At 34.5% G+C, this 18,220-nt stretch overlaps 1 protein-coding gene across 2 annotated transcripts; it reads left to right on the top strand.

Annotated features, from left to right (window-relative positions):
• The first annotated feature begins 5,577 nt into the window (after positions 1-5,577).
• On the top strand, positions 5,578-17,794 carry LOC127119868 (uncharacterized). 2 transcript variants are annotated; one of them, XM_051050227.1, is made up of 23 exons: positions 5,578-5,909; positions 6,277-6,565; positions 6,935-7,003; positions 7,153-7,290; positions 7,407-7,524; positions 7,738-7,820; positions 8,585-8,680; positions 8,888-9,056; positions 9,146-9,288; positions 9,410-9,496; positions 9,723-9,908; positions 10,398-10,565; positions 11,216-11,336; positions 11,439-11,508; positions 12,234-12,321; positions 12,431-12,551; positions 12,689-12,882; positions 13,018-13,126; positions 13,840-13,998; positions 14,626-14,728; positions 14,917-15,090; positions 16,333-16,478; positions 17,426-17,794. In XM_051050227.1, the coding sequence occupies exons 1-23, from the start codon at positions 5,782-5,784 to the stop codon at positions 17,617-17,619; spliced, it is 3,153 nt and encodes a 1,050-aa protein (XP_050906184.1). In that variant the 5' UTR covers positions 5,578-5,781; the 3' UTR covers positions 17,620-17,794. The 2 variants fall into 2 exon arrangements, with proteins under 2 accessions (XP_050906184.1, XP_050906185.1); XM_051050228.1 differs by having other exon boundaries at positions 5,579-5,952.
• Positions 17,795-18,220: the final 426 nt, after the last annotated feature.

Genomic DNA, 18,220 nt, shown 5'->3' with positions numbered 1-18,220 from the left:
CTTTACCTTTTGAAGTTGACTCTGATCGATCCCCTCTGGGTCTTGGTCTTCTGAAGTTGTTGTTCCTCTTTTTCCAGAGTTGCTTGACTCTTCTGGTTAGTAGGGACAACTCTTCTTCATCATCAGAGTCTTCTGGTTCAGAATCGTCAGTATCTTCAGTTTCTGCCTGGAGAGCTTTGGTTCTGTCAGGTTTCCGTCTTTCAGATCTGGACTTTAGCGCTACGGACTTGTTCTTTTTCTGAGGCTCATCCTCCTCTAGTTCTATCTCATGGCTTCTGAGAGAACTAACAAGTTCTTCAAGGCTGATATTGTTCAGATCCTTTGACAGCTTCAGAGCAGTAACCATAGGTCTCCATTTCTTTGGCAGACTTCTGACTATCTTCTTAACATGATCTGCAGTCGTGTATCCTTTGTCTAGCACTTTAATACCTGCAATAAGAGTTTGAAATCTAGAAAACATAGCCTCTATAGCTTCGTCATCTTCCATTTTGAAGGCTTCATATTTCTGGATAAGCGCCAGAGCCTTCGTCTCCTTGACTTGGGAGTTTCCTTCATGGGTCATCTTCAGAGAGTCAAGTATATCTTTGGCTGTCTCTCTGTTGGTGATCTTTTCATACTCGTTGTATGATATAGCATTTAGAAGTATTGTTCTGGCCTTGTGATGATTTTTGAAGATACGTTTCTGATCTTCTGACATCTTGTTTCTGGGAACTTCAGCTCCATTTTCTAAGACTGGAGGTGTATATCCATCTGTGACTATGTCCCAGAGGTCAGCATCATAACCCAGAAAGAAACTTTCGATTCTATCTTTCCAGTAATCAAATTTCTCTCCATCAAAAACAGGAGGCTTAGCATTGTAAGAATCTCTTTCATTTGAGTGGGCCATTGTTTTTCTCGTACTGGATCTCTCTACACGGTTAAGTGTTTGATTAGAAAATCAATAACAGAGCCGGAGCTCTGATACCAATTGAAGGTGAGAAAAACAAGAAAGGGGGGTTTGAATTGTTTTGAAAAATAAGCGCTTTTCAAAATGAAAACCACACAATGATTTTATACTGGTTCGCTTATAACACAAAGCTACTCCAGTCCACCTGGCCAAGGTGATTTCGCCTTCAACAAGGACTTAATCCACTAATCTTGAAAGATTACAAACAACGTCTAAGATAAAAAATCTCTTAGCCCTCTCAAGTATACAGACTACACAGAGTCACTTGAGGAAATCAACAAACAATAGAAGAAAGATTTATGTAAACTAGAGTGCTTCTAAGAAAGCAAGTGTTACAATATTAAGAACAAGAGTTTTTCACGTAATAAGCAAAAAGCTTCGTGAAGATCTTAGAGAGCAGGAGTGTTTTTCTTGAGCGTGGATGTTTCAGTATAGTTTTGACTTGTTGGCTTCTTGTTGTATACTGAAAGTTGATTTGCAATCCTTTATATAGATCAGTGAGGTAGTAGTTGAAACTGATGAGTAATAAGATGATTTTACGCCATAACATAAGTAGCTTCTGCAGGATAACTTTTTCTCCTTGAAATGACTACTTACCACAAGTAGTATCTTCTTTATTGAAATTGGAGATTAACGTCTCTTTCTTAATTAGGAAATCCATTTGCAAATCTTTACTTGACTTTAACGTTACTCTTTCATGATTAGCAATTCCATGCTCAGAGTATATGTGTTTCTGGAGAGTCTTGGAATCTTGCTTCTGACGTTTAATCTCTTGTGAGTTCAGATAGTTTCTTCAAATAGCGCAGATAACTTCTGGAGCTTAGAGATAGCGTTGTTCAGATTCAGAACTTCTAGAGCTACTTCTTGTTCAGATGCTTCTGATACTTGTTGTTTTGCTCAGAGTTAGACTTTCTTGAACTTGTTTTCACTTCAGATGCTTCTGATCATTTGATGATTTGTATCTGATCTGGTTTTGTATCTGATGACATCATCAGATTTCTTCCTTCTTTCTTTAGAACCCTGCACACTTAGAAACTTTTCGTTAGGGTGCCATTTTTGGTTTCATCCTTTGTTATCATCAAAATCAAGGAATCTGTTGTAGAACAATTTTTGTTCTTACACTTTTCTTCTAAATCCAATTGTTTACCATTATCTTCACGAGTGACCTCATGCTCTTCTATATTTAATTTCTTCCAAAATAGATTAATTGATTATAATGGAACAAGATCACCTTGTATTTGGATACATGCAAGTTGGCACGCATAAGGTAACCCATGTGCTGTTCTAACAAAGCAACCACATGCATTTTGGTTGACACCAATAAATTTTACCATTTCTAGCTCCTTTCGAATGTGTTGTATATATTATCTTGAAATGAAACTGTGCAATCTGGATTAGAATGAAGTGTTATGCCGATGCTCAATGTTGACGATACTTTTTTGAAACGACACTCTAATTGAACCTAGATGCAACTCCAATACGATGTTCACAACATCCCAACTTTGGCATAAATCTCTTCGGCTCGTAGTTAACATGTTTTTTAGTTTCCAATGAGCATACTCCACCCTAAAAATCATAAATAGAAATATATGTTAAATTATGTTTAGTAATATAGTAACATCAATGCCACATCCATGTACCTGTTCGTTGTTGTGTTCCCTAAATGAGTGTCTCTATTAGTCCAAGCAACAACAAACCTTTATTTATAAGCCGTCAACCATGTTTTGTGAACATACTTAACAAATACATGAATATCAACACAAACAATCTTAAAGTGCTTCAAGTGTTCCACAAACTCAGTCTCTCTATTTAAATACATGATGTTGTTCCATAGATCCATGACATGCTCTTGCCTTTATAATTTAACATACTCGTTACACTTCATACTAACGTTTTTTTAAATATGGAACAAACACAACACATGAGTTAAATTTGAGAACACAACTTCCATGACATTCATCAGTGCCAGTTCCCGGTCCGTCACCATAACCTTTGGTAGCAAATTCTCGGAAGAGAGTAACTCTTTGAGCTTCTCCAGTTCCCGTGTGAATTTCTCATCCCTTTCATGTTCCTAATAGGCAATTCAACTGAAAAGGTCAACTTCGTTGACGTAAGACCAACAATCTCAAGTAGTGGTAGCTGATACCTTTAGGATCACGATGCACAGTCACTAATCAACAACTGACCAACAATCAAATAAATCAAAAATTGCATTTTTAAAGTAGTGGTAGCCATTACCTATTTGTTTTGTAAGTGCAATAAAAAATCAACACCAAATGAAACATATTCAATAGTTTCACTGAATCAGGATGTGTCCAAAAGATATTAGAAACAACATTTAAGTCGTCCCTATTTCTAATCCATCACATGTATTTCTCTCCACAAATAAGACTCAACAACATTTGAATTTCCGTCAATGGACCTTACTTGCTCGTATTGTATGTAGCTCTAGCCTTATACACTTGGATAAGGCTCGTGATATTTTCGGGATCTTTGCCTTTCAAAGCAGCAACTATGTACCTTGAAGTCAGATTGTACTTCGTCATGTCATTCATAAACTATCTTTCATCATCTTTTAGACGACCCAATATATCATGGCCAACGAAATCCTTATATAGTTGATGATTGTAAATTCACACCTAAGCACCACCTTCTAACCGCTACTACTTGACACAAATCTCAGCCTAAAAGGACATTTAACTTTCATACTATCAATTCCTTCTAAAGAATTATTACTTTTAGATGGATTCTTCTTTTTATAGTTTCCTCATCTCTCTCAATCCATAATCAATTTATCTCTCCTCCCTCCCATCCCATTTGTGGTATCAGAACGAACAATGACAAAAATAATACCATATTATTTACCAATAGACTTTGTCCATGCTAATACTTCAGACCGGGAGGAAAATATATTTCATTTACTACATATAAAGTGTAAACTATCAATATCAAAGAGACAAAAAAACCTTTAAATTTTGAACAGGTTAAAAAGAAAACTTAAAGTGTTATTGGTGAAGGCGTATAATCTGTACAGGAATTTGTAGATGAGTCTTCCGGATCTGGACCGCACAAGTAAAATATTATTCTAAATTATCAGATTTTTTGAATGTAGGTGAAAATTCTGGTATGCCGGAATTTTGAAAATAACCGGTAAATTTTGATGTTTATCAGATTTTTCAAAGTACTCGGTAAGTATTTTGGTTTTCTTCATCGGAATTTTCAATTTTTTTGGTATTTCTTCACAGACAATTCCAAAAATTTTGGTAAAATTTCATGCTTTTTCTAGAATATACCGGATTTTCTTATATTTCTGATATAAATGCAAACTTCCCACAAAATACGAAAAAAATCGTACTGGAATTTCTCGTTTTAACTATCAGAAATTTTAAAATTTTAAAATTTACAGCTTACCAAATGTAATTTTTGTTGGTAAATAATACAAGATGCATTTTTGTCAATATGCAAATATGTGGGGTGTCAAATATAACATAGGGTGTCAGGTCAAATTCTCTAACAATAGTTATTACTTTTATATGATGTGTTATCTCTCCAGAATTATTACTTTTACAAGATGTGTGATCTCTCTAGAATTTTATAGCACATATTTCACTTGAAAATAGTAAGGAGATTGCTCTTTCCATCCTTATGAGTTCTCCCCCACCACCGTGAAAAGACTAAAATGTCCTCATCATCCGAATATGCATCTTCGCGCGCACCTTTTATACACAACTGAGGCAAAAATGGTGTTAAACCCCTATTCTGTTAAAATTTGATCGGAGATGCATCTCTGTATGCATAAAAGTTTGATTCGGAGATGCATCTCCGTAACCCCCCTTAGTTCATTAGTTAGTGAGATTTCCGCAGATGCATCTCTGAAATATGTTATGTCAGAAATAAGCAAAAACAACGGCAAAATAAAAAATCAACGTAAATTAACTCCAAAATAAATATTACATAGATAAACATTACATAAATTTAACATTACATGTTATTAAAAATAGGTGGTTTGGGACGTTGCAACATCCTTATAATATCTTGAGCTGATATTTGAATCGTCACATCCATTTCAATCAGACCATTTGTTAAGTAACGGTAAAAGATACTCCACATCACCTTCGAATCATCATCCGTCTTTAGTTCAAATATGATGAACCATATGTTCCCTTTATTCTCTATCGAGGGTGATCGGTACTCGAGTTTGACAACTCTCTTTTCTAAAAAAAAAAGATCATGCAAGGTGGTATTTTATCAACTTTTCTGCTGGCCATTTATGAAGACGCATCTCCGAAATTATCACTGAGTTGTTACTTAAATCATTTGCGTGAATAACAAACCCATAAATGAATTCAAGGAATATTTTAGATATGCATATCCGAATACACTCAAATCTAATACGAAGATAGATTTTCAGACTATTTAAAAAAAACTATGATAAAACTGAGAAAAAGAAAAAATAGACTTGATTTTAGGTGCATCTAAAGATTCAAATGCATGGTGAAAAGAGTATCCCAAAATAGTAATCAGTTAATTTCCCATTGGTTAAACCAATTGACCATCCATAATTAGTTACTCCCATAGTTAGTTTTATATCCCATCTGTCACTTGATCATAAAACAAAGCATGATGTGTTATCTCTCCAACACTTAAAACACTATCCCATGTCCTAACGAATTGATTCTTCCACAGTTCCGCTCTCTTTCTTTCCTTTCTCCTTTTTCTTCCACTCAACTCCACCACAACGCTAATAATTTAAACGAATAAATAATTAAATAATTACTATCAATTTAAAAATAAAAAAATGATACTATAAACCAAGTCCACGAGCACGAAAAACGATGGAACAAGCGTTGAGTTGCAGTTACAGAATTGCCAGAGCCGGAGCGATTCCATTTTCACCGCCGTTGGCATCCCCGTTCAGTCATCATCGGAACAATCCACTTTCCTCTTCGATTATTACTCTCAGGTTCCTTCTTTGATTCTTCCACGTCACACTTCGGAAGTTACAGGTCCTTTTGCAATGCTACTACTATCTCTGTCTTTGAATTTGGATTTCCTTTTTAGTCATTGCACGCTTTAATCGCCGATCAATGGATCGGAACTTGTTTTTGTTGAAGCTTAAGTAGTTTATTCATCAATTTTATGTGATTTTTGCTGAATTGAGAAAAAAGAGTGCTAACTCGATTTTGCTTTTATATACCGGCTTACCTGATTGTAATTATGATTATTGTTTTCTGAATTTGATTTTAGAGTAGTAAGAGCATTTTCACGATCATACTTTTTGTGTGGTTTGCTTAGCTATTAATTGTTTTTGTGCTGTTTTTGGCTTGCAGAAGAAAGAGATTTTTTGAGAAGTTTATATCCAAAATGGCTAATTACGAAGGACAAGTCTCTAGTGGCAGTAGCGACGTGAGATCAGGGAATATGATTTTTGAGCCTATTTTGGATGATGCAGTGTTTCGATTTGATTGTTCAGCAGATGATAGAGATGCGGCATATCCTAGTATTTCTTTTCTGAATAGCAGGGATAGAGAGACTCCCATCACTAATAATACTCACAAGGTTCCTTCGTATATCCCTAGATTTGAGTGCCTTCTAGAGCAGCAAGTTGTTCAGCTTGAGGTCAGTTGCTTTTTTTGGTTTGTGGTATCAGAACTTTTTGTTGTTATCCTTACAAAATGTTGGTTACCTTTTAGTGTAAGCATTGTTTCTTAATTTTATTTTTCCGGCCCTGATTGAATATACAACTTAATTAAGCGTTTATAGTGTAAGTGCTTATGTATAAGCTATTTCTATTACAAAGGATAAAATAAATTCCACATGTATTTGTATAACCAATAGGTTGTTCCCATAATCTGTTCCAAACATTATGGCAAGTACTTATGCCAGAAGTCAAACTCAAATAAGTCAATCCAAACAGACCCTGATGCTTATACTATTCCACCTTACAAATTTGACTTCGAAGGTTTACTGAATTTGTTTTCCAACCAGCTACCTGCAGGTACCTCCCTCTATGGAACAGGAGAAGTTAGTGGACAGCTTGAGAGGACAGGCAAAAGAGTAAGTCTGCTATATGAAATTTTTAGTTTCAAAGAGATTTTATTATTATTATTATTATTATTATTATTATTTTATTTTTTTATTTTTTTATTTTATTTTATTTTTATTATTATTATCTATGTACTCATCTGTTATAATTTTATTTTAAGGTTTTCACATGGAATACTGATGCATGGGGTTATGGTCCTGGAACTTCATCCTTATACCAATCACACCCATGGGTATTAGCTGTTCTTCCAAATGGCGAGGCCCTGGGAATTCTTGCTGACACTACAAGGCGCTGTGAGGTGCTGTTACATTTAGCTTTATGTCATTTATTGAGGTTAACCTAGACATATCACATATGCGCTTTGACAATGATATAATGATCCGTTTGATGATCTTTTTCTGTGCTCGTGAGCAGATAGATCTAAGGAAAGAATCAACAATACGTTTCATTTCTCCATCCTCATATCCTGTCATTACATTTGGTCCTTTTGCTTCACCTACGGAAGTTTTGATATCTCTATCAAAAGCAATTGGTAATTTTCTAAACAAAGAATACAATTATAAATGATATAGCTTCATATAAGATGTTATGCACTTTTTTTTTGGACATACTGAAGGCCTATTTTAAGTTAAAATTCCATGTTTATATTAAATGTGAATGTTATTCTATACAACAATTTGCAGCAGCATCATTTACTTTATTTTGGTGGTGAAAGATACTTCCTTACAGATTCTGTTATCATTAGGAACTGTGTTTATGCCCCCAAAGTGGTCGCTAGGCTATCAACAATGCCGTTGGAGCTATTTATCTGATCAAAGAGTTCTGGAGGTACTTGGTGCTGCTCCCACTTTCTCTCAACAGTGATGAGCCAGAGATTACTAATTTAGTATCATCTGCATATGTAGGAAGCCTGGGCTTGAGATGCTGAATATGACATGTATTCGAAGTTCTGATTGCTTTTGACTGTTGCTATTATTGTTTCCCCTTTGTTATTTGTTTGGATAAGCGTGAAAGGAAATCCCTTTAAGAACTTTCAGATCTCATAATAAACCTGGAGTGTTTGTTTTGAGGCATGCAAAAGTACTCATGTAAAAGTGAGATTGGGAATATAACATTATCATATTTGGTACAATTTAAAAAGAAATATTCCTGTGTATCATGGATTATTTAATGTCTTTTACCAATGTTGTCCTTCTATTTTACCCCTCAGTTTAATGTCTTATTCTACCTCAGTTTTATTTATTTATTTATTTTTAAAATAACTAATTTAAAAATATACCTAGGAGTTTTGAGCATTACCAAATATACTTATGAAAGATACCCAGATATAATGTTCATGTAATATTATTCCCAGGAATGCCATTCTTGGTAATATAATTCTATCCCGTAAAACAAACACGGCACCCCCTGGGTTCTGAAATTCTGATGCACATCATACCAGATATATTACATGCTTATATGCAATGTATACGTTCAAATATTCGTTGCCATCATCTTTTAGTTTTTTTTTTATGTTTTGAATGTATTGCTTGTTGATTTTGCCATAGATTGCTTCATATGTTATTTACCTGTTAGCAATTTAACATTTGCAGGTTGCAAAGACATTTCGAGAAAAGAGCATACCTTGTGATGTGATATGGATGGATATCGATTACATGGATGGTTTTCGCTGTTTTACCTTTGACAAGGCATGTTTTTCATTTACAGTCTCATTGTTTTGATTTTCAAATGAGGTCTTTTTACTCGTGCACATTAATTGTTCAAATATGAGTACATGTAGTCTGCACCACATAAGTTAAAGTGATGTATAGAAAGTTTTCTTTTGGGCCTAACATTTTTAATGTCTATAATGATACTTTTTTGACTAGAAAAGTAAGTAATATGCTATCTTTCAGGAGCGCTTTAGGGATCCCAAGTCTTTAGTGGAAGGTCTCCATTATAGTGGTTTCAAAGGTATTTGGATGCTTGATCCCGGGATCAAGCAAGAAAAGGGTTATTTTGTATATGACAGTGGTTCTGAAAATGATGTCTGGGTCCAAAAGGCAGATGGAACACCTTTTGTTGGTAATTTGTACATCAATACTTCTTCACTTTATGTCCTTTTGTTCCCTTTTCCTTTTGGCGATGCATTGAGCCCATCTATCCATTATCAGGGGATGTGTGGCCTGGACCTTGTGTCTTCCCTGACTATGCACAGTCAAAAGTTCGTGCATGGTGGGCAAATTTAGTTAAAGACTTTGTTTCCAATGGTGTTGATGGTATATGGAACGATATGAACGAACCAGCTGTCTTTAAGGTGATTAAAATCTCACTGGTTTATTTTCCCTGAATATTAAACAATATATATACCAGGTCTCACTATTTGAGACTCTTGATATTTTCAATTACAACCTTTTTAATCCCTTTTTTTTTTCCAGACTGTAACGAAAACAATGCCCGAGAGCAATGTTCATAGAGGAGATGGTGAACTTGGAGGTTGTCAGACTCATTCTTTCTATCATAATGTAATATTCTTTGCCCTTTATTATGATTTGGAGTCACATGTCTATTTACCATAAACTTGTGGACGATGCTAAGTGGGATGCACTTTGATCATGTAATATGATACGGTCGTGTGATGTGACTTGATTTTGATGTTAGTTTATGAATTTATAGGTGGAGTTATTTTATACCTTATCCTGTTGTGGTGCGCTTTGGAATTTTAGTATTTATCATGACTTTTCACTATAGGTGTACGGTCTTTTGATGGCAAGATCAACCTATGAAGGCATGAAACTGGCTAATGAAAATAAGCGTCCTTTTGTTCTCACCAGAGCTGGATTTAGTGGAAGCCAAAGGTATGCTGCAACATGGACTGGAGATAATCTTTCAACCTGGGAGCATCTTCATATGAGTATCTCCATGGTACTTCAGCTGGTAAGGATCTTCGGAGCTTGATGCTACTTCCCTTGAACAACATTGTCATTCAATATATCCATTTAGTTCTGCACTTTTTTCTAAGCATTTTTCTGGTATATGGGATACACGGTGTATGTCTGCCAGGATATAAGGTGTAATACCAATTAGCTACCCAAATGATGAATAGTACCTTTAATTAATTGCATATCACCGTCCTCATAAAACAAGATAGCTGCAACAAGCAGATATAATATCTACATTACATAATGTCATGGACTAAATTGACTATCCTTTCCAATTTTTTTTGAGTGGTGGTTATGCTTCTTTAAGGAATATTTATTTTCACATATCTTATTTTATAATTTTTGGATATGTAGTTCAGTTCCAGAAGAATTGAGATGTCATTTTCTTGTTATGATCTAGTATTTATTTCAAATTTAAACATAAAATGTCACATTAAACACATTTTCAGTTTTTTTTTTCATAATTTGCTTTCATTATGTTCAGGGACTCAGTGGTCAGCCACTTTCAGGTCCTGATATTGGTGGATTTGCTGGCAATGCAACACCAAGGCTTTTTGGAAGGTGGATGGGTGTAGGTTCCTTGTTTCCCTTTTGCCGTGGGCATTCCGAAGCTGGAACCACTGACCATGAACCCTGGTCCTTTGGAGAAGAGGTTGGATCAACTTTAGCTGCATAAAATCATCAATCATTATAATGATTTCCAACCTGTCATGTATTGAACATTTATATAAATTCCAAGATAAAATTGTCTGTGCAAATACATTATGGGGACTGCGGTGTAAAATTCTTGTGTTTTTGAGCTTGACCATTAGCTTGAGCATCAGGGTACCAGTTTTTAGTTAATGAAAAAAAAAGAAAATAATGTCATATTTTATTAAATGCTTTAGGCCCTGGTGTTGTACATATGTTGTGAACATATTTAGTGTCAAGTGTCAATTTTCAAACTTGTTTTGTAGCTTCCCTATGCCCTCCTAAAAAACTGGAATTTTAGTGGAACTTTATAATCCTTTGATATTTTTTAAATTTCATTCAAGATATCTAAAGCATAAAAAGATATTTACCTTGCCTTTCTGACTAAATTTTGAATGACTGGTGGTGTTTCTTTTATAGAAACCCTTTAATTCGTTACAATGACCCTAGCACTCTCAGATAAGATCCAAGGACAAGTGTCTGATGAATTAGAGGATGGGACAACTTACAGTCCTTATGATTCATTTTTTTTTCATTCAACAAAATGGTGTTGTGTAGTTTCAAATTACTTATGCTAAAACTGTGCATTACTAATTCAGCTCTTATTTTTAGTGTGAAGAAGTTTGCCGATTGGCATTAAAGAGGCGCTACCGCCTTATCCCCCTTATCTACACACTTTTTTATTTTGCACATACAAGAGGCACTCCAGTGGCAACCCCTACTTTTTTTGCTGGTGGGTTCTTGTTCTGTTGATTACTTCTAGTATCTTTGGTTTCATGAATGATATTTGAACTTTCTTCTTACACATCGTGAATTTTTATTTTTGGTTTTACAGATACCAAAGATCCTAGCTTGAGGAAACTTGAAAATTCGTTTTTGCTTGGTTCAGTTTTAGTGTATGCAAGGTTATAATACTTTCTTACTCTGTCTATCGTCAATTTAGACGACAGTGCTATATTTTGAGAGGTGTCTTCGCACGAATTAAGCTTGGTTTTCGTGATGCTATTGTGTATTTTAGCGGATTTTGTATAGCTTTTAGTCTTTGAGAAAGGGGGAATGATAGGAAAAGGAAATTACAGGTCATATTTTCTAGTTGTAAAATAAGAGTAATTTTTTATCATAGTAAATCTTCTGTTAAACCATACAACATCCATCATTTATTTTCTTTTATAAGCTATGTTAACGATGATGGTGGCGGTGGAACTGGTGGCGGCGGCGTTCACCCTTGTGAATTATGACCATTTCCAGCTTATGCTTAGGATCAATTGGGCTTTGAATATGCTGAAAATTCAAAACTGAACTTCAAGTCAGATCTGAATTATGAATTGGATAATTCAAAGGTCAATATAATCTTATTGAAACTATCATCCTAACAAACTTCTACCCTAAAGTCAAGCTTTTCGATATTTATTGAAACTCGAGATACATTATATCACTGTGTATGGCCATATTTTATTGGTTTCTGCCAGTTTTTTTTTTGTTGGTATTTAAGGTGAAACCACCTTATCTAACATTGTCCATTTGGCATTATAGAGGCAAATATTTAAAATGAAAGAGTCGTGTTTTTTCTCAATTATGAATCTATCTTAAAAGTAGTACTGATTTAATGTCTTATTTGTTTCTTGACCAGCACCACGCGCAATCAGGGGTTGGATAAGTTGGAGGTTAATCTACCAAAGGGGATATGGTTGGGTTTTGATTTCAGTGATGCACATCCGGTATTTTATTCTGCTCACTTTGTTTGTATTTTATTTTGTAGTACTGATAATTGTACGTACTTTTTAATATCTTTACAAAAAATTATTTATTCTGTTTGGGGCCTGCCAGGATTTGCCAGCCTTATATTTGAAAGGTGGCTCAATTATTCCCGTGGGCCTCCCGGCTCAGCATGTTGGAGAAGCTAAACCATCGGATGAATTGACACTTCTCGTGGCTTTAGATGAAAACGGTAAGTCCATGCACTAAATTTTAACTTGGCATGTTTGAATACGATAAGTAGATAAATGATATTTTAATATAGTCTTTACTCTTCGGATTAGTGTCTCGGTCTTAAAGACTTACGATTAAGATTTAAATCATTGCCAGGCAAAGCTGAAGGTTTTCTATTTGAGGATGATGGCGATGGCTATGAATTCACTAAGGGAAATTATTTATTAACACATTATGTGGCTGAACTTCAATCATCAGTTGTTACTGTGAGTGTGCACAAAACTGAAGGATCGTGGAAAAGACCTAAACGCGGCATCCACATTCAATTATTACTTGGTGGGGGTGCAATGGTATGTTATTTTTCATAAGAGGAAATAATGAGGAAGATGCAACTAGTGTACAGATGAATGTGCCCGGCTTGTTCATTAATCTATCTTTTTTAATTCAGTAATCTTAATATTTATACACTTTGGTTCTGTAAACAGCTTGATACACGGGGAGTAGATGGGGAAGTTCTGCATGTTAATTTTCCTTCAGAAGAGGAGGCATCAACACTGGTATCTACCAGTCAGAAGCAATACAAGGAACGTTTGGGTATGTGCTTGTTTAAATCTTTACTTGATCAATCTATGAATATTATCTAGGGTGAAAAAAATGGATATATTTGATGGATCAAAACAATTTATTAATCCTTTAACAATTTTCTAAAAGCTCTTCATAAAAAATTTAATCAAATTCATCCATGTCATGTTTTCAATGGACGGGTGTCCATCCAAACCATCTATACAGGTATGTTAAACAAATTAAGAAAAAAAATGAAATCTTCCAGAATTGGAGGCCAATTTAATTTTTCCGGCTATAGCTTTTACTGATAAATCAACTTTTTTTAATTGTAAACTAGCTCGAAAATTTCTATCAAATTTAATAAAATCCTGTAGTTTAATATGGATAGAAATTCCTGCTAAACATTAAAGAATGCAGATTGAAGAATGTGTGTACAGTGATATTAACTAAGGTATATAGAAAGTAAAAGACAAACTAGAAGAATGTCTCTGATCAGAATCTGGAAAAACAGACTTGAAGCCAGAACCTGTAGTTCATAGAGGTGGTCTGCGGCGGCGCGTGGCGGTGGCCGGAGGCAGAAATTGGCAGGCCGGCATTGGCTGTTCTTTTTTATTTTTAATTAGTAATTAAACCAAATATTTAATTTTTAAAACGATTATAAAAACTTTTTTGTTCTTATAAATCTATTTTATTTAAAAATGCCAAATCTGTATCAAGTTGTGCTACTATTTTTTTTGTTGCAGAAAAAGCAATTCAAATTCCTGATGTAGAAGATGAAGTTTCTGGACCCAAGGGTATGGAGCTTTCAAGAACTCCCATTGAACTCAAAAGTAGTGAGTGGCTTCTTAAAGTTGTTCCCTGGATTGGGGGTAGAATCATCTCCATGATACACTTTCCTTCAGGTAAATTGAATATCCATTAGCACTTTATTTAATATATATGGAAGTGTATAAGAAATTCCTGAAATTTTCCATTTCCCTTTTTATAAAAAAAACTTACAGTTTATGGAGTGCAGCAGTTAAGCATTTAGGACACTTTTTCTCCTCACTTAGTTAGAAGTAACTTGCTTGTAATAATACTCAAGTGGCTTAGCCAATTTGAATAAACTTTTCAATTAGTGTACTTATGAAAATAAAAGTCAAAGGGATCTTGTAATGATTATGAGTCTCTTACATAATAGCTTCCTGATTCAGTTGAAACTTAAATCAACTGTTGATCTCAACTTTTTTCAGAATTTCCCTTATCTAGACTTCTCCTGTTCTCCATATGCACCTATAAGATGATCAGGGTTTTTCCCGAAGTTCGTAAATATAACAACAGTAATAGAATTCTTGCTACTCTCCCTATGACTATTATTTTCTGTAGTTTGTCATAAACCCATTTATCAGATCCATAAATTGTAGACTCGGTGACTTAGTCCAGAGAGACTAACAATAAATCAATGCTTTTTTTCTTATGCTACATAGATGAAATGATTTTTCTTTTAATATTTATTCTAATAATAATAATAATAAACTTTTTGTTTTCAGGAACACAATGGCTCCATGGTAGGATTGAAATCAGTGGATATGAGGAGTACAGTGGTACAGAATATCGTTCTGCTGGGTGTTCTGAGGAATATTCTATAATCAAGTAAGTTTCCCTTGTACTTCACAGCTTCATTGGGAAAACATTATTGTTGAAGAGACTCCAAAAGCCAATGTAATCCATATATATACTCTTTAATTATCATGTTCTTGTATTCTGGGCCCACCCTTTCCCCGTCTTACATTTTGGTATTCAACATGTCCTCCTTTCGGCAAACTTATTTTCCCTTGCAGTCGAGAACTTGGGCATGCTGGAGAGGAGGAATCTGTGGTATTAGAGGGTGATATTGGTGGAGGATTGGTTCTTCAACGGAAGATAAATTTTCCAAAGAATGCTGCTAACATCATCCAAATCAACTCTAGCATAATAGCGCGCAGCGTCGGAGCTGGTTCTGGAGGATTCTCAAGGTTTTATTTGAAGCTTTTCTTGTACACTAACAATAATAGCATTATATATCATTTATTATAATTATCGTAGTTATAGGGTTTTAAACAAGAAGAGAAAGAATAAATTATACTTTGAATTGTTATTATTGATTACAACGATTAAGCCCTGACCCTTATTTATACAAATTTGATTTCATATAATGAAATAATTCATGCAACCAACCTACAACCAAGCTTTATCCCGCTAAGTAGAGTCGGCTACTTGGATCAAGTTATGCCATAATGTTCTATCAAAGACAATGTTTCTAAAAATCTTGAGATCATGGTGAAATAATTCATGATAATGACTAAAAATATTTAAACTAATCCTAAGAGATTTAGATTATAGATGTACCCTATGGAAAATAGAATCAAATGAAATTTCTTCTAAGGCCAGAAAAAAAGACCACTAGTTCAAAAGAGAGAACTTGGGAGAGAAAAATGGGTTGGAATTTGTGTATGAGACAAAAAGTGTATTTCAAATTTTAGAAGATTTCCAAAATTGGGTAACTCAACAGCAAAATAATTATGAGAAAGATCATGAAAAATGGCACTGCTCTGATCCCATGTTCAAGTTATAAAGTTTTAGACAAAGAAAGAGAAAAGAAAGAATAAAAAATACTGAATTGTTATTAATACTATGGTTTGATATATTCATTACAAAAGATTAAGCACCAAGACCATCCCTATTTAGCATCCTGTTAAATAGGCTTCTTTATTTTGGCTCTAGAGAAATGAGCTAGAGAAATGAGTGTCTATAGAGATTGGTGCTTTTATAGACACTCTCTCTCCTCTCATTTGTGAGCCTCGGTTACACCAATTTTGGTAATTGTTGAGGGCTGCAATGAGGCAAGCCAAATGCCGCAATTAAGGCGACTAGGGGCGGACCGCAATTAAGGCGGAAAGTCCAACACTAATAAAAGAGGGAAACAAATAGTTATAGTAAGTAAAAAATATGAAAACTAATCCTATTTCTAAGTTAATTCTACAATTGAAGAAGTAATGACTAATGTATAAGTTGCTTCTATAAGCTAAACAACTGAAGAAGTATGACTAATGTATAAGGCTCTAATGAACCCAGCTAAATATTTTTTACATTCCCTGGGACTTTAGAAATAAAGAACATATCCCTGTTATCCATCATTTCCTCTCTACTGAAAATGCTTTGACTCTTGCTGATTCAGATTCTCTGATTTCTACTAAGCTTTCTTATTTATTTTGCAGGTTGGTCTGCTTAAGAATTCACCCAACATTCAATCTTTTGCACCCAACAGAATCATTTGTCTCATTTACTTCAATTGATGGATCGGTGCATGAAGTCTTTCCAGATGGTGGGGAGCAAATCTTCGAAGGAAACCTTATTCCTGACGGTAATGGTCTTTTTATCCTTTTCCTGATTTATTAGTTATTACCCATACAAAATGCTGTAATTTCTTCTGAGGCAAATAAATAAATAGGCAAATGAATCAAGATTGACTTGTTAGAAGATAGCCAAAATGTGTATTGTATGTATAATGTACTATACTTGAGACATTGCAAATCATAGACTCATCTCATTATCTTGTGCTAAATTTAAATCAATGATAAGAAAAGGGTTGGGGAGGGTCCAACCTTGTACTAACCAATCAAAGAGACACTATGTAAGTGTCACTCAAGTCTCTTTGGGGTTGGTAGTTTGAGGAATTAACCTGGCACACCCACACTTAAACCTGACACCCAACATATTTTCATGATTCCCAAACTGTCCATGAAAAAATTTGAGTCAAAAGTGCGAATGAAATTTCTGGTAGTTCATTCAAAATTTCCGGTAGAGAGCGAATTATCGTTGCCTTGTGTTTCAAGGTACAATTGAATCTTGAATCCTAGATCTCAATGTATGCCGGATTTTGCTTCGATTTTTTATTACGTAACTAGTTTTGTTCTTGTATACTAGTTCCTTATATAAATTTGTATTTTTTAGGGTTTCAGTTCAGAATATGACGAGTCTTCAAACTGACAAGTTCACAGGATAGTTTAAGAGATATTAACTGAAGATGTTTTTTATTCAAGGAATAATAGACAATTCATACCATTACACACTACCATGACCAAAATAGCAAAGGAAAAAGAAAGATAAATCTTTCCAAATCCCATCTTTCCTTCCACATCCCATCTTTCCTTCCACATCCCATCTTTCCATGCTCTCACCAAAATAAAGGAAAAGGAAAGATAAATTTAGCATCCCTTTTAAGACCAATGTACTTGTAGGTGGATGTTGAAAAGGTATTTGTGTTAAAGTGTGTAATTGTTCTTTATAAATTTTTCGTTATAATTTCAGGTGAGTGGAGGCTCGTTGATAAATGTCTTGGCTTGGCACTGGTCAATCGATTTAATGTTACAGAGATTTTGAAGTGTCTTGTTCACTGGGATTTTGGCACTGTCAACTTGGAGCTTTGGTCGGAGAGCAGACCTGTCTCAGAGCATTCTCCTATTCAGATTTCTCATCAGTATGAAGTTATACGAATTCCTTAGTGTTTTCCGTTGGTCACTACACAAGGTTTCTGACTGTTTGAAAGGGCAGAGTGGTGCTACTAGAGATTATTAAGTATACAAAAACTATGTATCTAAATTCAAGCAGGCTCTCCATTCGCAATGGGTATTTGGTTGGACTTTGATCAATAAATAAAATGAATGGAGTTATGGAGGAGGAATGGTAATAGCATAATGTGTTGAGAAAGATAGCACTAAACACACCTAATACATTAGGTCACTGGATAATTAATTATCCCTGGATCAAACTTTTCCCACTATAATAATAATAACAATAACGTTGGAACAACAACAGCTTCTTCTCTTTAAATGAATAATAATACAAACTGATTATTATAACTCTCACCAATAAATATGGTGGATAACCTCTCTTTTGAATTTGTCTCTCAAAAGGATTTCACTGTTTTTGATATCTATAGAAATGAAACAATGGAAGCTTATATAGCCAAACCATGCAACAAATTGGGGGCTATAGTGTAAAGAGAAAATTTCTCTTTCATAAGTTCATCAAGAAATACTCACGTACTTTCAATTACATTTTCTATAAATGTTAATGTTTCTCCTTCTTTCTCTCTCCACATAA

Source organism: Lathyrus oleraceus, chromosome 2, assembly GCF_024323335.1.
Source record: "Lathyrus oleraceus cultivar Zhongwan6 chromosome 2, CAAS_Psat_ZW6_1.0, whole genome shotgun sequence".
NCBI classification, from domain to species: domain Eukaryota; kingdom Viridiplantae; phylum Streptophyta; class Magnoliopsida; order Fabales; family Fabaceae; genus Lathyrus; species Lathyrus oleraceus.
Note: the sequence above shows the minus strand (reverse complement) of the source record. Positions and strands in the feature narration are given on the sequence as shown.